Source organism: Esox lucius, chromosome 10 (genome assembly GCF_011004845.1).
Source record: "Esox lucius isolate fEsoLuc1 chromosome 10, fEsoLuc1.pri, whole genome shotgun sequence".
Classification (NCBI taxonomy): Eukaryota; Metazoa; Chordata; class Actinopteri; order Esociformes; family Esocidae; genus Esox; species Esox lucius.
Window position 1 is genome coordinate 8,616,907 of NC_047578.1, and position 20,893 is coordinate 8,637,799.

Below are 20,893 nucleotides of genomic sequence, written 5' to 3' on the forward strand. Positions count from 1 at the left end.
TGGGCAGGCGTGTGTTATGGACAACGAACACAGGTGCATTTTATTGATGGCATTTTGAATGCACAGAGATACCGTGACGAGATCCTGAAGCCCATTGTTTTGCCATTCATCTATGACCATCACCTCATGTTGCAGCATGATAATGCACGGCCCCATGTTGCAAGGATCTGTACACAATTCCTGGAAGCTGAAAACATCCCAGTTCTTGCATGGCCAGCATACTCACCGGACATATCACCCATTGAGAATGTTTGGGATGCTTTGGATCAGCGTATACGACAGCGTGTATCCAGCAACTTCGCACAGCCATTGAAGAGGAGAGGACCAACATTCCACAATCACCAACTTAATCAACTCTATGCGAGGGAGATATGTTGCACTGCGTGAGGGAAATGGTGGTCACACCAGATACTGACTGGTTTTCAGGAATTTCTCGGACCCCCCCGCCCCCAATACAGTGAAACTGCACATTTTAGAGTGGCCTTTTATTGTGGCCAGCCTAAGGCACACCTGTGCAATAATCATGTTGTCTAATCAGCATTTTTATATGCCTAACCTGTGAGTTGGATGGATTATCTCAGCAAAGGAGAAGTGCTCACTAACATAGATTTAGACAGATTTGTGAACAATATTTGAGAGAAATAGGCCTTTTATGTACATAGAGAGTCTTAGACCTTTGAGTTCAGCTTGTGATAAATGGGGGCAAAAACAAGTGTTGCGTTTATACACACTCCAGCACCACATGTGCATAAGTATTCAAACCCTTTATTCAGTACTTTGTAGAAGTGCCTTTGAGAGCTGAAAGATAAATCTTCTCCCTAGTCTGGGGTTCCGGGTGCTCTCAGTTTTCTTCAAAGACCTTTGTATTTTGCTCCGTTCATCCTTTCCTCACTCCTGACTTGTTCTTCAAGCCCTGCTACTAAGAAGAGTCTCCACAACATGAGAGACTGTACAAGCCAGATGGTGAGTGGCACATCTTGTTTTACCAAAGGCACCTTTAGGCATTCAGGAGTACTTGTTTGATTTTGGACAGACCAAAAATCAGACCAGATCATATTTTTGTTCATGCTCTCTTTCAGTTCCATTTGGCAAACTTGCTGCAGAGATGGTTCACCTTCTGGCAGGTTCCCATATCTTTGCAAATAAACCAAGCTCTATTAAAGCAGCCATAACATTTAATGACTTGTATGAGTCACATCACACCATGGCAGGTTTTTTTCTAGATGGCACGGCCTTATTCCATCCCACTTCTTAACAGCCTCATCAAGAGTTGTGTAGAGCTTGTGAGTTGATTTTACTTCTTTACTGTGCCGGCTTGTCCATACACACTTCATTGCCTGTGTGACATTACTAGACCATCTTGATTTGCAATGTCATTCATAAACTTGATGCTTAAGTCATACATTTCTGCCAAAAAGATATAGCTACACCTGAATGTGTGTGTTCTGCTCCTTTTCGTATATTATACTGAATCACTTAAGAGACCACGATACTGCAAACAAGGACATTTTTAATCCACTGAAAATCCTTTGTTGCAATCTGCATGAAGGCAAACAGTTGTATTTGTATTTTATTTAAATGGTATTGCATTGGTAAGTATTTAACTGTTAGTCTACACCTGTTAAAGCAAGCGACAAATGTAACTCAAAACCAGCCCAAATTCAATTCCCATAAAAGGTACTAGACTGAATTAAAATGTAATACTTTAATCAATTTCATATTATTTCATACTTACAATGATAGAAAATGAAATGGCTTTTCAAACATGCACAGTGAGAAAAAGAATACACTCCAATTTTTGACAGGGCGTATCAGTGAAATTAAAATTCAGAAGTAGGAAATAAAATAAGCCACTCGAGTGTTGACCCCAGAGGCATGCCAAATCTGTGGGTGCATGGAAAAGTCCACTTGCTCTGTCTAAGAGGGGTGGCCTTTCTGCAATGGCAGTGATTTAGAAGTTATACTGAGCTACCAAACACCCCTGTTCTCACTCACAGTTGGTCTATTCTTTATGTGGCCAGCAAAACTCATTCATACAGCATCTCATCCTCCCTCTTGTTCTACCATCCCTCCTTCCTCCTGGTATCTCAACAGTCCAAAGTGGCTCACTGTAGTCTACATTTGCACTGAAATAGAAATGTAGATGTGGAGGAAGACCTTCACGCCTGTTTTTAATACCAGTTTGAATGAGACAGCAGAAGAACCCTTTAAGACTTCTGAGGTACACACGTTGCCGTCACTCTTCCTACGGTCCTCAGGTGCTGGTCAACGTCTCCCAAGGCCGTTAGCCCCCCCAATTTCTGTTCCTGTCCTCTCAGGTGCTCGTCGCCTCGATTTTAACCTCTTTCAACTCATCTTTTATGCTGCCATCTTTAATCCCATTCTCTGTCTCCACCCCCTCCTCTCCATCATTTACCACCTCTTCCACCTCCATTTTCACCTCCACTTTCACCTCCACTTTCTCCTCTCCATCCACTTTCACCTCCACTTTCTCCTCTCCATCCACTTTCTCCTCTCCATCCCTGGTTCCAGGCCCCTGGCCCTGTTTGTCACGGAATACCTCGACGCCCAGCATGCGGAGGTAGTGGAACCTCTCGTTGCGGGGCACAAAGGCTCTGATGGAGGTCTTGCCTCTCCAGCCACACAGCTCAATGGGACACTGAGGACCATCAGAGCTACTGAGGAGAGAGAGAAAAGGGGGGGGTGAATTCCCTGATAAATGAGCAAACAGTGGGTATGTTATAGAAACAGGACAACAGACAAACAGGATGAAGGCCTACCTGTTGTCAGGCTGGTACCTCAGCACAATGCTGCCCATTCCTGTAGAAACCCACAAGACAAAACATACAGCTTACTACTGGAGACATGAATCAGCCCAACACAGCTTTATCAGGTACCCGTCAGTACACACACATTCATTTGGCTAGGTACAGTCATGGACAACAGTATTGGTAACACAGCCTGCCCTTCAAATGACTCACATTGGCCTATTTTTCTAATTTCTTTTGTCTACACAACCCTTTTTTTTTTTTTATCAGAACCTTAAATATAAATTTGAATCAGAAAATAAACAGAAACAGTATTGACAAAATTGACACCGTAGACTCAATATTTGGTAGCACGCCCTTTGTTCAAAATAACTGCAATCAAGTCATATAGCCGTCAATGAGCATCCAGCATCACTGTACTGGCAGTTTGACCCAGAGCTCTCCACAGGTTTTTAGATCTGGACTCATTGCTGACCACGTAAGAACAGTCCAGCATTGTCTGGAATAATTTCTGGATTTCTTTTTTAAAACTGTGTTTGGGGTCATTGTCCTTCTGGAAGACCCATAACATTTCACAAAGGACCGTTTTTCTGACACTGGGTTTGATGTTGCGCTTCTGACTGCATGATGTCACATACACTTTCAAAACCCCCAGTGACGGAGGCAGCACAGCAATCTCCCTTTATCACTGAACCTCCATGTCAGGTGGTGGGGAAGGTGATCTGTACTTCCAAGGCTTGCTTTTGTTTTCGGTAAACAGAGATGGTGTGCTTCACCACAAAAGTTATTTGTTGTCTGTCGACAGGAGATTTTCCCAGAAAGAGTGCGACATGGTGTTTTGGCAAAATGCTGTGAGATTTTCTTGTGTCTTTCTCAGCAGTGGGTCTCCTACCATTTACTAGTTTGGCGACTAAAGTTCAAACTGTTGTACCTTGTGCCTGATGGTCAGCTTCAATCTTTTAGACAGCTGAGGTGATTTCTTTATCATTCAAACTATCCTTGTCACTCGACCACATCCAGGGAGGTTGGCTACAGTTGCTCAGGCCTTGAATCTTGCTAACATTACGTACAGTGGAAACAAAGGTCTCTGGAGATGGACTTGATAATGTTAAGACTGTCCATTTTGGGCTACAATGTTTGTGGAGCCTGACGTCCACAGAATTGTTTCTTTTCTCCATGCAAATTTACAGCACATACAGTAGCATAGAACAAAACAGAGTCCTTTTCTACATTAAATCCGGTTGAATGCATGATTTATATTTAAAAAGTAAAGGAGAATCACCTGCTTAAAATGTTATTATTTCCAAATACTTCTAGATGCCAATGATATTGTCAGAGCCATTTTTTAAATGTATTTGTAGAATAAGCAAAGATTTATACAATTATTCCCAATGCTTTACCTTAAACTATAACAATTCAGCACCAAAATCACCTTTTTCAAAATGGGCACAGGAAAAAAAATTCCTTTTCATGATTTAATCAGGATTCGGAGACTGCTGTCCCCATTATTTACAAACACATCATACCGATCTGCTTGGCCTGCTGGTGAGCGGCATCCTCCAGTTTGCTGAGGTAGGGGTTCTCCTGAGTCAACAGGACCTTGATGTCCTCAACACTGATCGAGATGATCCGGGAGCGGATGTAAGGGAACAGCGTGTATATACCCTGGACGTGGAGAGAAGGAAGAAAGGAAAGGAGGATGAAGAGAGGAAGACGACAGGAGGACAGGGGAGAGAAAGGAGCCCGTCTAATGTGTGTCTACGTGAACTTGGGTTTTCTGCAAGCGTGGAAAATGAAAAGAGAGGTGTGCATGCACCTCCTGAGCCAGCCTGAAGGCACAGCCGAACTCCTCCCCATCACTGTTGCGAGACAGCACCTTCACCCCAGTGTTGATCACCTGCAAAGCACACAATCATCTTACTTCACCTGAGGAGAACCCGGGCCAGCCGACGACTCATTTCAACGTTTCCTTTGTCGTCTTCGGCGACATAATCGGTCACTGACTAATGGGTGGGAGGTGAGGCCAACGCTGAACCTCAACCGGGTCGCAAAGCCCTACCTTCATCCGCTCGCTGTTGTTCAGCATGACGTTGCGGAGCTCCTTGGAGACGATGTACAGGTGCCTCTTCTTGCCCTCATGAGTCCGGGTCAGAACATTTATCTTAGGGAAGTCTGGACACAAGTCATAGAAGGACCTGAAAAACACATGAGACATTAGACGCATGCACACCACATGCGCCCCCACACACGCGCCCCCCCCCCCCCCAATCGCGCGCCCCCACACACACGCGCCCCCACACTCACTCTATAGGGGGGAAGACGGGGTCGTCTGCCGTAAGGAACACAAAAGGGTCTTCTTTAAAACCATGCAGCTTCATCTTCTTATTGGGAGGAGGCCTGGAACAGAGGAAATAATACAGGCTGAACACACAAAGACGAAGGGACACACACACACTGATTTAAAACATCTAGGAGGAAACTAATAAAACACACCAAAGCTGAATCTTATCTAAGCTTAAAAATCTGTTCAACTGATTGGCTTAACCAAAGCTTGGCTGTCAACAAGTTGAAAGAGAAAGCAAGAAGGGCATTTAACAATTCAAATTAACACACCAATTAAAATATGGCTCAAATAATTCAATGATAAGACTGAACCAATTGTCCTAAATGGAAGTGAGGGGTCCTTTCACCAATCAAAACATTTCAAAAATGGAAGAAACATCCAAATGAAATTTGGCATTTAGAATCAGGCAAAAATAATTCCTATTTGTATGCTTCAAAAAAGTATGTTAACTTTCCACAAAAGTAAAAAGTCTATTGAAACGAAAGAACAGACAGAAACTGGGGGACTGCCACTCACCCACACACTTTGGCCTCCTTGATCAGATCCCCTGCTTCTGCCTCTTTGGGGGAGATCTCGGCTGCCTCCTCCTTTACCCCCATCTCTCCTCCCTCCCCATCTTCCAGGGGCAGGCCCGGGAGAGGGGTTTCCACTGGAGAGGCCTCTGGCTGGGCCACTGAGCTGGACAACTGCTCCTTCCTCATCTGCAGGGGAAGCAGCTGACTTTAAACTAGACCTTCCCTAGACTGACATACCACAGGACTGCGCTGCCCTCCATTAACCATGCACATGCTATATTTATGTAAAAGGTGTGTGTGTGTGCGCGTGCAAACACATACTTTAGGGTGTCTCCTGTTCCAGGGCATGGGGGCTTTTTTGACAAGGACAGCAACAAAGAAGCCTCCCGTGTTCTGGTGATGGGGAAGGATCCTCATACTGAGTACACAGATACACAGAGAGATTAACCAACAGCACCCCCTGCTGGTGGACAACAAATCAACACCCAAAGCAGGAACAAATCACTGATGGCCTTGTTCATTAACCCTGTGTCATCAGGGGTCTTTTCACAGTCCCCATGGAAATCCAGTTTTATATAGAGCCGTGAGCGCACAGAACTTATATAGAGCCGTGAGCGCTAAACATTCAAGCAAACAGCGCAACCACTTAACGAATGAAAGACCATCTTGTGGACTGTGAAGAGACACCAGAAACACACGCAAATACAAACAACCCACGTTATTGTTTGCATTTTAAAAAGTTGTCAACTGATCCAAATAAATGTCTTATCATATTACAGGCAGTTTCTAACCAAATGTAGAGGGCCTGTGTGTGTCCATGCTTAGACCTACATGTGGAGCTTCAGGAAACATGTAAGCATGTTGGGGGGAGGGGGGGTTAACCACAACGTTAGGAAGACGGTTTACCATCTCTCCAGCTTCATGCCAGCCAGTTTCTCTGCGTCTGTGGGAGGGAACATGGTGGGTCTGATCTGTGTGTGGCGGTTTGCCGGGACCTCTGACCAGTCGTTATACCACTGACCCTCCTTAGTCATCAACTGGACATGACAATAAACAGAGACGGAGGTGGATGAGGGAGGAAAACACATAGCATATGGACAATAAATGAAAAAGGTTGTGAATATCAACCATATTGAAGCAGCTTAACTCTGCCGGTCACCTCCAGTACCTGCCAGCAGTGACTATTAGGCACCACGGTCTAGCGGTCTAATATACCTTCCATTTAGAGACTCCAGGCAGCCATTTTAAACCAGGCAGCTCAGCTGATGTATCCGCTAACTCTAACGCACCTAGAGAGACAGGGAGAGAGACAAACAAATCATGAGGGGGAAAAGAACAGAAAGAACCAACCAAAAGCAAACAGGAATTTGAAACCAAATCCACATCATATACTCCCATATCAGTTAGGTGAAATACTGCAATGTGCAATAATAGCATTTGCATCCTGTTGCAATGAGAAAAAAGGCAACAAGTGAAGCACAAACAATATTTTAAACATTAACAACAAACATGCATCTATTTCACCTTGTCATTTATACTCATAACTATTTGTAGATTACTACAACACTGTAAAAAAAGGCAGCAACTATTTTGAAAAATAAATAAAATAAAAAATAAATAAATCGATAAAACTGTCAATTATTACTTTGATTAATGGGATGCAAAACCAGAATGCATGTTCAGAACCTAGCAGTCCCATCAGGACTCTTCAATGACAGGCCACGCCATGCATTTACACTGCAGCGATCGATGGGTGAGACGGGAAGGTGTCTGCCTGTGTCTGACAACGTGTTACCTTCGCTCTTCTCCAGTAGAGTAGCTATGACAGCTTCATCCTCTATAGGGTTGAGAGAGCAGGTGGAGTAGACCATCCTCCCTCCCACAGCGAGCTGTTCCACACCACGCACCGCTATGCGGATCTGGAGACTGGACACACACACATACACACACACACATTAACAAAGACACATTAACACACACAAGATCGTGACAACACAAGCTTCCGCTCATTCCTCACCCGTGAAGATGCAGACTGTTACTGGTGGTCCATTTCTTCCAGACGTCGATGTTCTTCCTCATGGTGCCATCTCCACTAGAGAAACATCCAGAATAATACTTTAAATTGGGCAGCGACCAAAAGAGAGAAATAAAATATCAATAACCTGAACAAACACTGAAAAAAAAGGAAAAGGTCACGTTTGGGCGGAGACATAACCAGCTAAGATAAACCATACTCTGCCACACAAGTCAAACTGAAATCTTCTGCTGTTCACTACAGAGTTCAGCCTGAAACTCATTCCACTGGAACTGTTCAAATGACATTAAAATCAGAGGTGTTGTAGATCAAATAGTGATTAGGTCATCTGAGCAGAGCCCCAAATCCAACGAGGAAGTGTTCAGGCCCCACCCTATGACGTAACCCAACAACAGGGCTTCGCTGGACCAACGAGTGGCCTCACTCCGTTTGGGTCAGCCCCCCTCGACCTCCTTCCCTCCCGGCCAGGCCGTCTCCACCTCGGCAAGCTGTGTGGTGTTTGGCGTGGTGGGCGGGCACGAGTCGAGACACCACACGGTCTGGGAGAGTTACTCTACCCAGTCTCATTCCTGCGGTCGCACTTGTTTTTTCTATTTTTCTAAAGCCTGTACGCAGTAGCCTGCCCAGTGAGACGCCGTTTAGAAGACAGAAAGACCTAAATCATAGGATACAGAGTAGAACCATGAGGCTGGTCTCTCCATATAACTGACTGTCTAGACTTCATGTCGGTTTCTACACAGTCAAATACCAAATTCTCATTTCCTCCCCCCCTCTCCCTCTGGCACTCGTCGGAGCAGGTAACCCGGACAACGCTCGGCTTACCTGCAGGGAACGTCACAGAGGATGCGGTCGTAGAACAGCGTGTCCTTCCCCCCATCCGGGGAGTCTATCTGTAGTCGGGGGATGCAGGAGGCGTCATGGTTCACCACCATGATACAGGGGCTGTTCAGCCTCTTAGCCTGGTGCACCAGCAGATAGCAGCGTTTGTTGTCCACGTCGTTGGCGATCACAAAGCCCTCTGGAACCGGGGGTGGGGTCGGTGGGGGGGGGGGGGGGTTAGAGGGGGATTTTTCACTGTCACAATGTTTTAGTGTGTTCTTCACTTTACTTGAAGAATGAACTTAAATGTCCCTAAGCAACATGGGTTGTTGAATTCCTATTAGAACAGGGAATGTAGCCTAACATGAAAGAGCTCTACTGCTTGATTGTTCACCTGATACATAAACAAGCAAAGCAGTGTAGGAAAGAAGCAAAAAGTATAGACATATATTTGCTCCACCCGTCTCTAACAGTTTGCCACATAACATACGAACATAGCAATTACCCACACACTCCCAGTCTGAGATACAGCCCTCGCAATGGAGACTTCCTGTCCTGCTTGCGGACATATTAAATAATTTTAAGACTTGCGCAATTATGCTCCAGTACAACCAATACAGGAGCAATAAATAAAATCCTACCAAATTAGAAATCATATTTTTGGATGTCACTAGAACTATTGGTTCTTGTGACACCCAAAGACTGCAGACTGAATGTTTACCTGGGAAGGGTATGTCCATGTCCGCATGGAGCATCTCTATCAGCTGGGCTGTCTTTGACCCTGGAGCAGCACACATGTCCAGGATCTACCCACAGGAATACACAGCGTTACACTCGGCGACGTTCCCGCGTACACACAGCGTTACACTCGGCGACGTTCCCGCGTACACACAGCGTTACACTCGGCGACGTTCCCGCGTACACACAGCGTTACACTCGGCGACGTTCCCGCGTACACACAGCGTTACACTCGGCGACGTTCCCGCGTACACACAGCGTTACACTCGGCGACGTTCCCGCGTATACACAGCGTTACACTCGGCGACGTTCCCGCTTATACACAGCGTTACACTCGGCGACGTTCCCGCGTATACACAGCGTTACACTCGGCGACGTTCCCGCGTATACACACCGTTACACTCGGCGACGTTCCCGCGTATACACACCGTTACACTCGGTGACGTTCCCGCGTATACACACCGTTACACTCGGTGACGTTCCCGCGTATACACACCGTTACACTTGGGCCAGACTGTTGCTTACCTTGTGGTGGGGCTCAATCTTCATCAGCAGAGGAGGGATCATACTAACAGCCTCCTGTCGGCTGATATTACCCTGTAGAGACCAAGACACAGGCAAACGTCACTCAGCAGAAGACAGCCACACGGCTGACCAGCGCATCACTTATTGCCAGGTTTAGTTTCAATAACATGCTAAACACTATGGCTAGTTAGCCTGGCAAATATCAAGCCTCGTTCTTCGAATAAGAACCTGAAGAGAATGTACATTTCCCAACATGCGGAAAATAAGCTCCATGATGTGGGAAAACCTGTCTTACCGACTCTGTCTCGCTGACCAAGAACTGATGGAACTTCTCCAGGAGTGGAGACTTTCTCAGGATCTTCCTACTCATGTTGGTGTGCCAAGCTAGCTCATCTGGGTACCTGGACACAGACACACACCATCTAAGTGTTTGTAAGTGTAATGGTTTTACTGTGTGCGCATCCGTCAGTTCTTACCAGCTAAGAGGCTGAGGTGCCTCGATCTTCTGCCCGTCAATCTCTACCTCCTGGATTTCCTTGAAGTATTTGTTCTTCAGACAGTGGAGAATCTCCTTGGCATGACTACGTAGGGGAATAACACACGACGGAGAACGAAAATATCAGCAACGGTTACCTTCACCTAGGACGCACACACCTCCAGGACAACTTAAGACAACTGCCTACCGCCCACCACCGTCTGGGAATGGCAACCGGACTCCGACGTACCTCTTGTATCCGGTGATGCGGATGGTGGCAGGCAAAGGTTCCCTCATGGACTCCATGAACTGGTCAAACTCCCCGTCAGGCACCAGGCCCAGCTCCTTGTAGTAGGTCTCAAACAGCTTGTTCTCTTTGACAATGTCCGCGTAGCCCGCTCCCCAGCCCTACAGGACAGACATGGGAGACGGATGTGAGTTTTCTGAAATGAAGCCTCAGATTGACACTGATCACACTTCGGTATAACCAGCTACTTCACATTGCAGAATGACAATAGACGTTAAGAACACAACACAGCCACATCTGGGAGAAAGATCCAATAACTAAGCATATCAATGGGTAATGAATGATGCATTAGTAATGAAGTGATAATCACTAACAAACTGGGGAAGAATGTATCTATTTTCACGTTACATACGGTAAATTAAGGATTGCTAGCAAGTTAGAGGACGCTAATGTTAGCTATGATATCTAACTTAGCTATGATGACAACCTAAACCTACAGCATTGTCTCTGCTATCCCTGCCACCAGGTTTGCTATTCTTTTGATGCTCCTTCTTTCTCTGTCGACTTCTCTTCCCCATGTTGAAAACACACACTACTCTGGATATGAACCCGCGACTAAACGTGGTGGTGGTATAGCTGGCTAATCGTATTTCACAAACTGCCTGAAAGGAACACAAGCGTGCACTAGCGTGCCGTTTCTGCTAGTGACGCACAAATATCTTGTGAGTAGAGAGCACCCATGTGAGACAGGACCCCAGTTTATGGGTGGGCATGTATTTGCCTGAGAAATTGAGCACTTTAATTGCAATATCTTAACTAAACAAAAAAGCAAAAACAGATAAAATCACTATGCACTAAGTAGGTCACTAATGATTGGTGTATCAACATATGCTTTTGTAAGAATGCCTGATCACGAAACAATCAGTGACTCAGGAAACACATTTAGGACAAAAACGCCGATAGATGTAATTCAATTATTGTACTTTTAAAATGGTTTCTCTTGACCACACCTCTACAGCGCCTATGAGGAATGTATGGTATAACAGTGTATACATGTTCTATTGGCTGATTTAGTTTATTTGAAATCAGGCTTCTCTATTTGTCCTTTTGATTGGACGATGGAGCTGGGCAGACCACCGAAATTGTAGATTACCGTTCTTCTAGCAGCAGGACATTATGTCAGCAGGAAGGCATAAAATGCATTATTTCCAATACGTTGCAATGCATTTCATTTTAAAGATATCGTTTATATTCTACATACCCTACTCTTTGCATTCACTTAAAAATAACATAAAATTGCCTTTAGTTATAATTTACTGTCGGTACTATATAATTATACACATTGCGATGAATAGGCATTAGGACGTTTATTTTGAAGAATCTTTTTATCCCCAGAAGAACGTCATCGTCAGTGCTGCTGGCAGAATGCTAAATTGTCACGTTTCTGAAGTGTCAGAGGCGGTGCCAGTGACATACTGTACACGTTTGTTATTGATGGCAATTACCTCTCGAAACGTTTTGTTACAGTACATTGTTTTGAATTAAGACCCATTTGCAGCGTTTGTAATCAAAATGGACGTTATTCTTTCGAAGCTTTTCGCTTCCGTAGGAGACGAGTTACATGTTTTGGATTGTATGGCATACCTCATGATTTTAATGGCTGCTTGTACATTCATAACTTTACTCTTTGAAAACGTCCCTTATGGCAGGTACGCAACAAGCAGATATGGATTTCCCGTTAACGTCAAATTCGCCTGGTTCGTTCAGGAATTACCTGCATTTCTGGTGCCACTATGTCTTGTGTTGGGTACATCTGCTTCGAAAACAACCCATCTTCCCAATCGATTACTGCTGGCTATCTACTTCTGTCACTATACTCAAAGGTAAACCCGGTGTCGCTGTTATGCACACTTCAGTGTTGCATGCTGTCACAGTAACATTCACTTTGATAGAGCTGTCGTCGTTCGCCTGGTTTAATGTGACACGACCTATTGCTTTGTTGACCTTAGTCTAGTTGTACGTATTTTTTTCTATGACAAATACTACCTGGGTGTGTGGTTGGTTGTTTCTAAACACGTTTCAAATTAATGACCACCACCATGCAAGTGTACGTGCAAGTAAAGCCTATATGATTATTCTCATCCACCTCCTGGTGATAAGCTATGTAAAAAAAAAAGATTAAACTGAAATGCAGTCCCAACTACTATTTTTTCCCTTCTAGATCTCTTATCTATCCATTTTTAATTCGTGGAGGGAAATCTACACCATTTGCATCGTTTGCCCTGGCCTTTGTATTCTGCGTCTATAATGGCTACATGCAGGTCAGATACCTGAGCCACTACGCGGACTACCCTGCGGATTGGGTCACCAGCCCGTACTTCATCACAGGTTGCATAGGGTCTCTCTTAATCCAATTTACCACTCATCCACAAATTTCATTTTTTTCCCCTCTCTTTTTAATGTTTTGTGCATTTATGTGTTACCCCTGAAGTTATGCCATGTCGCGCTGTTTTAAAAAAACAAAGCAAACCTTCCCATGACATGCTGTATTTAAAAAAAAAACACACACACAAAAAAACCGCAAACCTTCCCTTATTTTCACGTCATTGGTAGTCTTTCCGTTGTCATTTTGAAACCAGCTTTTCCATTGGTTTATTTCCAGGCTCGTTGCTCTGGTTGGTGGGTTGGTTGGTGAACATTCACTCAGACCACATCCTGAGGAATCTAAGGAAGTCAGGAGAGACTGGTTACAGGATACCGCAAGGTGAGATGCCTGCCATTGTTACCTGCCGGTTCTGGCCAATTAAAACCTCGGCCCGTGACATGACTTGTAAAGTAGGCATCCAGAATTATTTTCTTTATTCAAAAAACCTCATGGACATTGTTAAGCTTTGACTGAAAGAGGCAAAACACAGAATATTCATGTACATTTTGATTGTGTATGAGTAGATTAGGCAGATATCTTAGTGCAGTGGTATTTAAATATGTCCGGAGCCAGCTGGTTTTCTGTTCTACCTCCTCATTAATTGCACACACCTGGTGTCCAAGATATAAATTAGTCTCTGATTAGAGGATTGCAATAGAAAAAATGGATTGGAACTAGCTTCAAGGTCCAGGTTTTAGAAGCATCTGACCCGTACATTAAAGGTTGTTAGGTTAAATCTCCAACACGACAAGGTTAAAATCCGGGCAAGGTTAAAATTGTGTGGTTCTGTCTTTAACCAAGTCAGTTAACCTGTTAATCAAACAAAAAAAAAGAGACAGTTAACCTGAACTGGTCCTGTGAATCGCAAAAATGCAATAATAATAAAATAAAATAAAAACTACAACATAGATTATACCTAATAGGCACCTAAATGGGCAAAGAATTGCCCTATGACAGCTGGGTCACAGGTTCAAGCCCTGCAGCGACTGATCTTGAATCACTGCATGCTCTTTCCTGTGTGTGTGAGTCACAGACACAGCTCTGGAGGGGAGGGGAGGGGAGCAGGAGGGGAAAGCAGAGAAAGAGAAACGGGCTTCCCCCTGCCCAGATGCCATGATCTTGTTGGACAGTGTGCTGTAAAAATATCCACGTCTCGAAAGGCAGTATAAAAACATCTGACAATAATCGTGCATTTGTGCTATCTTCAACATAACAGCACACTAGGGGCCTATTTTCAATACTATATTTTCAGAATAGAATAACATTGTGGAAATCCCTCTCGAGCCTCTACCTTCCAAGGATTTTACAAGTCTTCTTTGCAACACTAAAGATGTCTTCATGGGTCCGCTAGAACCTGAACTCATAAGACCCGACCCGGGTCCAGAATTCACCCTTGTCAGTTGTGTTTAGATCAGGTCTTGACTGTCATTGGGTCTATACAACTAAAGCTCACAGAGCTGAGTGGACCCAATGTTGGCTTTGCATAACATACAGCATGTTCATTATTTTTCAAATGTATTGTTTTTGTAGAGTGTACACTGGCTTTGGAGAGTATTCAAACCCCTTCACATTCTCCACATTTTGTTCTGTTATAGACTGAATTCATAATAGATTTTTCTTCAGCGTCTCAGTCTACATGCTGTCAGCGATGATGACAAATGCAAATACACGTTTCGAGATGTGTGCTGATTTATTGAAAATATAACTTAATTATCTTATGTACAAATGTGTTGAGACCCTTTGTTCAATACTTTGCAGAAGAGCTATTGGCAGCAATCACAGCATTGAGTCTTCTTGGGTGTGTCTCTCCGAGCTTTGCACAACTGGGTTTGGGAAGTTTCTCCCGTTCTTCCTTCCAAATCCTCTCAAACTCTGTCAGATTTTGATGGAGAGCATCTTCAGGTCATCTTCAGGTCTCACAGACGTTCAATCAGGTTTGAGTCTGGGCTTTGGCTGGGCCACTCAAGGACATTCGCAGACTTCCTGAACCCATTCCAGCTTTGGCCTTTCTGCGTATGCTTCTGGTAGTTGAGCTGAATTATGAATCTTCTTCCGAGTCTGAGGTTCTATGTTCTCTAGATCAGGTTTTCTTCAAGGACCTCTCCGTATTTTGCTCTGTTTATCCTGTCCTCAATCCTGACCAGTTCACCTTGTCCCTGCCCCGATGATAAGTATCGCCATAGCATGACGCTCCAACAACCATCCCACAACCATCTTCACTGTGGCTTGGTTTCTGATATGACATACCCTGTGAGGTGTGGGACCTGATAGAGACGGCTGTGTTCCTTTTTAAATCATGTGCAATCATCAGTTGAATTTTCCACAGGTACTCAAACCAAATTGTTGTGACAGTGATTTGGGATTTCGCACGCACATGTGCTTGGGCTTGGCAGCTTGTGAGGACAAACATTTAATTTGATCGTAGTTAGACTGTAAAATAAGGAACTTTAAGACTGACAGGGGTATCATGATAACCTGTTAAATTCAAATGGGCAGTAGGTCGGACCAATCAAAAAACAGGACCAAGTGGAAATACGGGACAAAACAGGTTGGGACACCTGAAAACAGACTGAAATACGTGACTGTGCCGTGAAATACGTGACATCTGGTCACCCTAACATTATGGGGTAATGAGTATAAATTGATAGCAAATATTTTTCAATCAGTTATTTTATCAGTCTATGGCACAACAAAATGTGGAGAAAGTGGTTTGAGTACTTTCTCGAGGGTACTGTATATCATGACATACAAATTAACAATTAGTGTTATGGCAGTGTTTCCCAAACCTGGTCCTGGGGACACCAAGGGGTGCACGTTTTTGCCCTAGCACTCACGCACCTTATTCAAATGAAATAATTGATGGTAGGTTGATTACGTCAATCAAGTATATGAGTGGTTGGGTAATATTTGAATCAAGTGTATGAGTGGTTGGGTAATATTTGAATCAGGTGTGTGAGTGGTTGGGTAACATTTGAATCAGGTGTGTGAGTGCAAGGGCAAAAACAAAAAAAGTGCACCCAGCTTGGTGTCCCCATCATAGCCAATATATAATGACCTATTAACCAGAAGGGCAATTTGCGGATTAACCACTGAGGTAAACTTTTGATTTATAGTGTGAAAACAGTGCATAGAAAAGCCTCATAAATATGAAGTTTGGTGTAAGTAGAAGAATGGAGATCAAGTCACTTCTTATTAAGAGGCAGGGGCTCCTGGAATTCCTGAAAAAAATTCGCATTTTAGAGGGAAGGATTGGTGGAGGCAGGCAGTGGCCATACATGTTCAGCAGAGAGGGAATACAGCAGCCATCTACGGACTTTAGGGCCGTGTTTATGAAGTTTATTGTTTATGCTGCGGCATATATTCCTCTATGACCTCAACAGTTAAAAATGAGGTCAACCATTGGTTGAATTCGAGGTGATTCAGAAGCCAGAGAGGTGGAGAGAATGGAGTTATTATGCTACATTTCGCCAGAAACCAGTCTGAGTCGGGTATATGTGACTGTAATATTTCTGTTCCTTTTGTAATAATGGCTTTGAAATTATTTACTTACATTAAGGATCTGGAGCTAAAGAAATATTTTAACAGATAGTAAAATCTACAGAAAGAAATGAAGCATGAAAGTGCCATGCTATTTTTTAAACTGAGGCATAGTACTATTACTTTGAGTGTTGCAGCCATAAATTCTTCCATTAACAGTCATTAAATACTCTGTATTTAGTGCCTTAGTTCAGTTTAATCTTATTTTGAACAGGTTAGACATCTCACAAGACACCGGCTCAGAACCTTTTTAGTCACATTGGTGCTGCAGTGTTCGGATGTAACGTGGTCCACCCTGACTAACTTGGACGTCCCCTGTGTAGGTGGTCTTTTTGAGTATGTGTCTGGAGCTAACTTCTTTGGGGAGATAACGGAGTGGGCAGGGTTTGCCCTGGCAGGTCAGTCTGTCCAGGGCGTGTCGTTCTTCATCTTCACCCTCAGTGTCCTCGCCAGCAGGGCTTTTGCTCACCACAGGTAGGAAAAAAACACACACACACACACGGTTTGAGGTGAACTATATCTTTTAACACATGTAATAAAGTCCTCCTGTCTCTCTCTATAGGTGGTACCTTCAGAAATTTGAAGACTACCCCAAGTCCAGGAAGGCGTTGGTACCATTCATATTATAATGAAGCACTGTGATGGGCTGAACAACAGCTCAACCCAATGAACTGTGACCTTATGTTAGACTCTATTTAGGTTAGTTGTTGCTGCTTGTTTGTTTTTTTTCTTCAGGAGAACACTCAGAGCATGAACACTAAATGAGTACTGACAATGCTATTCACTAGGAAAATAAGAGCTCTAAACTACAACCCCATTGTAATGATTTTATATAAAGTACTCTCATGAAGGCAATGCCAAGAAAAAGCTATTTATTTTATTTAACTTCCATTTCGTCCAATTGTGGCGGGAGATAGTGTTATTGACATGGTTTTAGTTGCAACCTGATCTCTCTGTTTCATGTGGATATTTGACATATTGTACCAACATATGGTAACAGGTTTCTGGACTGAAAACACATACCTCAACAGTTAACAGTAAAGGCATTTCATCCTGACTGTTTCGGCCAGTTTTACACCCAACCATGTTAAACAAAGCTGTTTGGCGTCTAGAGTGCTAGCACCTTAAACTGAATTTTCCGAAAGAGGGAAGGATGATAGTGGTGGCTGATTGGAGTAGACCGCCACCACTCACTCTGTAGCTTGCTGGATGGTATCTTCTACAGCAGAGGTCTCAAACCGGTTCCACGGAGGGCCATGTGTCTGCAGGTTTTTGGGTTTTCCTTTAAATTGGTTCCCAGTTCAGACCTAAACAACCAGGTGGGGGTAGAAACGAACCAATTAGTGACCGAAGTAGTCGGTTAAATACAAGGTGAGAGCGAAAACCTGCAGACACTCGGCCCTCCGTGGAACCAGTTTGAGACCTCTGCTCTACAGGGTAGTTGTTATTGGTCACTATCAGGACATGTGAAGGACCCGGATAAACAGCTGATGTTGCAGTGTCAGTCATGAGATCAGGCCACCACCATCAACACTTGTCCCGGAATGAGAATGACTACCGAAACTATTACTACGGACCAAGTTAAAGTACCGCTCTGGATATGGATGAGGCTTTTTGGTCCTCTGAAAAGAAGAATCTAATGATGATGAGTGAAGTATGATTCAAGAATAATGATTTATTGGATTTATTATGTAACGATGTACTTGCAATAACCCTTTCCTGAGTTTTAATGTCATTCCCTGATTAAAAAAAATGAGTAAGTTGTTATTTTCTGGCCATACTTCATGGATTACGGCTGATGTAGGCTGTTCTTCAGGGGGAATTCCTCATCGTTGGTTTTTATGTGTGTTTGAACTTCATGAGTCACAGCCCTTGAGCGATGAATCTATCATTTGAAACACGGCTCTTTTTCTTCTGTAACACCTTGGCAGTACGGGGGCTGTTGACGTCTGGGAATAACATTACTGTGAAGACCTGAGAGTCCAACACTGGCGTTCAATAGCCTCCTCATGCCTGAAATGAGGACAATGGATCGTTTAACACCATCTCTAATGCACAGCATTACAGACACACGAAGACTGGGTAACAATCACAATTCGACACCTTGTCTGTGATCAGGGAGGGGGGTGGGGGGGGGGGCGTAAGGGCATGCGGATCAAACTTTTAAAAATATGTTTTTGAATTTTTTTTTTTCTTTTGTTACTCCTGTCACAGCTTTTTTGAAATGTGTTGCTGGTGTCAAATTCAAAGTGAGCATATATTTTTCAAGAACAGTTACATTTCAACATTTTAAATGTTGTCTGAGGGTTTCAATTTTTTGCTCCTCATTTCTTTCGGTTTTTCTTTACATTTGACACAGCGTCTAGTATTTCATTGACAGATAAAAAAAAAAAATTTGAACTAATAACATTGAAAGATTATACTTTGCAATAATTTATTAACCAGAAATCCACAGCATTACAGTAGGATTGAGATCTGGTCTTTGACCATTCCATAACTTATATTTTTTGAACCATTTTGTTGTAGCTTTGCTTGTGTGTTTTGGATCATTGTCCGTTTACAACGTCCATGTTTGGTTCAGCTTTTTTGACATTCTCCTTGAGAATTGGTACAATATCTGGTACAATATGGAATTCACGGTAGACTCAATGATGGCAAGTTGGCCAGGCCCTGAGACAGCAAAGCAGACCCAAACCAGAATGCCACAACATCCATGCTTTACATTTGGTATGAGGTTCATTTGTTCAAAGGCAGTGTTTTGTTTTTGCCAAACTACTCCACCTTTCACTTACCTGTCTAGAGCACATTGGTCCAGTAGTTTTGGTCTTTGCCCAGGTGTTGCCTGGCAAACGTCAGTCATCTCTTGCTGTTCTTTTTTGAGAGCAGAGACTTCTTGCTACTTATGTATAGGCTGTATAAGTTTGTGCAGTCTCCTGACAGTTGACTGACACCTTTTAGTGTCGTTTGTTGCATGAGAGGCCTATAGATATCTTGTTACCGTTGGGTTCTTTGACTTCCGTGAGAATCATTCTGTCAGGTCTTTGGCTGAATTTGGTGGGACAACCACTCCTATATAGATTGCCAGTGGTCTGGAATTTTCTCCATTTTTAGATGATCTGTCGGACAGTGGAATAATGTACTTCAGATTGCATGGAAAGGGCTTTGTAATCCCTCCCAGACTCATGGGCATCAATAATCTTTTTTCTGAGTTCCTCTGATAGGCCTGATCTTGGTATGATCATCATGTAGGTACGAGAAAGCCTAACCATACCAGGTTTGTCTCTAATGATTCTCTAATAATTTTCACCTGTTTTGTAATCTGGCTGATGCAACCTGTGTTCCTGACAGAGCATGGAGAGCTGTGACTCACTGGTCTGGAGAAGAGCCCATTGCAAACCGCAATATTAGCTCAGAAAAGCTTCCTCATCATACACCAAAGGTTTTCGAAATAATCAGGGGTTTGTTTTTATGGGGCAGTTCTATAGTAAAACATAGACCATGATTCATTCAATTTGAAACTGGGATATTCAAACAGTGGTGTGCATCACCTTCATTATCAATGCCTGTTGCCAACAACATCTAAAACACTCTTTCCAGATGCTTATTCCAGAAGGTCTGTAAGTCCGTTGTGAGCCAGGCTACTTGTTTTGGTGCACCTGATACTAATTTTAGGTGATTGTAAAGGTAGGGGTGTACTAACTTTTTCTGCATAAGGAAATTGCATTTCTGTGTATATTAATTGCATAAAGGGTTTTAAAGTTACATTTTTGTATGTGACTTATTAAATTGGGTGACATTAATCAGTGAGTGTGGTTGGAATTTGGCTCAAATATCGAAGTGTCCAAATTGCAGTTTAATTTTGCAGAGGGAGACCCAAACCAGACAGTAATGTAGGATGTGAGGACTGCAGTTAATGTGTAAATCAGAATTTCTGCCGCAAGTATTAAATGAGCTGGTGTGCCTCCTTGATGACCTCTGGGACGTTGTCCTACCAAATTAGGTCAGTGGAGATGAGCCCATTTCCTGAAGTCAGCTATAATTTCTGGATTTCTTTTGTGTTTTAAGTTCCAGGTTTATTTCGACTGCACCTGGCCAACCGCCGGTTGACCTCTCCATGATACCTGAGCCGGTTACTGCCAGTGATGAGGTCACCCAGAGCGGGGTCATAGGAAACTGGAGTGGTTTGACAGATGTGTTGTTGGAGGTACAGTTGTTGGTGTAGAGTGGAGTTGCATCCTTGTTGAGGGAATACCTCCGAGAGGCACCTTCCCAGCTTCACCTGTTGGAGCCGGTTGGGGTCAGGTAGTTATCCAACAGGATTAATTGATTCATGTGAATTAAACACACCTAGACCTTTTATAATCTGAAAGGTACACTGACATCTTTTGCAATAGCTACCTGTTGTTTTTGCTGACATGCCTAGACATGCGGCAACAAGGTCTCTCCCCCCCCCCCCCCCCCCCAC

General features: G+C 43.6%; 2 protein-coding genes across 4 annotated transcripts; one reads left to right on the plus strand and one right to left on the minus strand.

Moving 5' to 3' along the window:
- Positions 1-1,557: 1,557 nt before the first annotated feature.
- nsun2 (NOP2/Sun RNA methyltransferase 2) lies at positions 1,558-11,216 on the minus strand. 2 transcript variants are annotated; one of them, XM_010873228.5, is made up of 19 exons: positions 10,964-11,216; positions 10,470-10,627; positions 10,221-10,325; positions 10,040-10,145; positions 9,745-9,816; positions 9,203-9,287; positions 8,485-8,680; positions 7,645-7,719; positions 7,423-7,553; positions 6,843-6,916; positions 6,534-6,664; positions 5,949-6,045; positions 5,629-5,813; positions 5,073-5,165; positions 4,828-4,963; positions 4,585-4,665; positions 4,295-4,433; positions 2,781-2,820; positions 1,558-2,675 (listed from the first exon to the last, which is right to left on the minus strand). In XM_010873228.5, exons 1-19 carry the CDS (start codon positions 11,042-11,044, stop codon positions 2,315-2,317), a joined length of 2,346 nt encoding a protein of 781 aa, XP_010871530.3. In that variant the 5' UTR covers positions 11,045-11,216; the 3' UTR covers positions 1,558-2,314. The 2 variants fall into 2 exon arrangements, with proteins under 2 accessions (XP_010871530.3, XP_010871528.3); XM_010873226.5 differs by having other exon boundaries at positions 1,558-2,678; positions 10,964-11,215.
- Positions 11,217-11,887: 671 nt separating this feature from the next.
- srd5a1 (steroid-5-alpha-reductase, alpha polypeptide 1 (3-oxo-5 alpha-steroid delta 4-dehydrogenase alpha 1)) lies at positions 11,888-17,725 on the plus strand. Of its 2 annotated transcripts, XM_010873229.4 has the most exons (5): positions 11,893-12,349; positions 12,688-12,854; positions 13,129-13,230; positions 16,752-16,902; positions 16,991-17,725. In XM_010873229.4, the coding sequence occupies exons 1-5, from the start codon at positions 12,039-12,041 to the stop codon at positions 17,055-17,057; spliced, it is 798 nt and encodes a 265-aa protein (XP_010871531.1). In that variant the 5' UTR covers positions 11,893-12,038; the 3' UTR covers positions 17,058-17,725. The 2 variants fall into 2 exon arrangements, with proteins under 2 accessions (XP_034150497.1, XP_010871531.1); XM_034294606.1 differs by lacking the exon at positions 16,991-17,725 and having other exon boundaries at positions 11,888-12,349; positions 13,129-13,301; positions 16,752-16,827.
- The last annotated feature ends 3,168 nt before the right edge of the window (positions 17,726-20,893 follow it).

What these genes read in the sequence shown, in the direction of transcription:
- nsun2 (XM_010873226.5), bottom strand. Translation starts at nt 11,044, where the DNA reads ATGGGGAAGAGAAGTCGACAGAGAAAGAAGGAGCATCAAAAGAATAGC. An exon ending in AGATTGAGCCCCACCACAAG is followed by an intron (nt 9,288 to 9,744) that starts GTAAGCAACAGT and finishes TCCTGTGGGTAG; the next exon opens with ATCCTGGACATGTGTGCTGC. An exon ending in AACAGTCTGCATCTTCACGG is followed by an intron (nt 7,554 to 7,644) that starts GTGAGGAATGAG and finishes GTGTGTGTCCAG; the next exon opens with TCTCCAGATCCGCATAGCGG.
- srd5a1 (XM_010873229.4), top strand. Translation starts at nt 12,039, where the DNA reads ATGGACGTTATTCTTTCGAAGCTTTTCGCTTCCGTAGGAGACGAGTTA. An exon ending in TTCTGTCACTATACTCAAAG is followed by an intron (nt 12,350 to 12,687) that starts GTAAACCCGGTG and finishes TTTCCCTTCTAG; the next exon opens with ATCTCTTATCTATCCATTTT. An exon ending in TGGTTACAGGATACCGCAAG is followed by an intron (nt 13,231 to 16,751) that starts GTGAGATGCCTG and finishes TCCCCTGTGTAG; the next exon opens with GTGGTCTTTTTGAGTATGTG.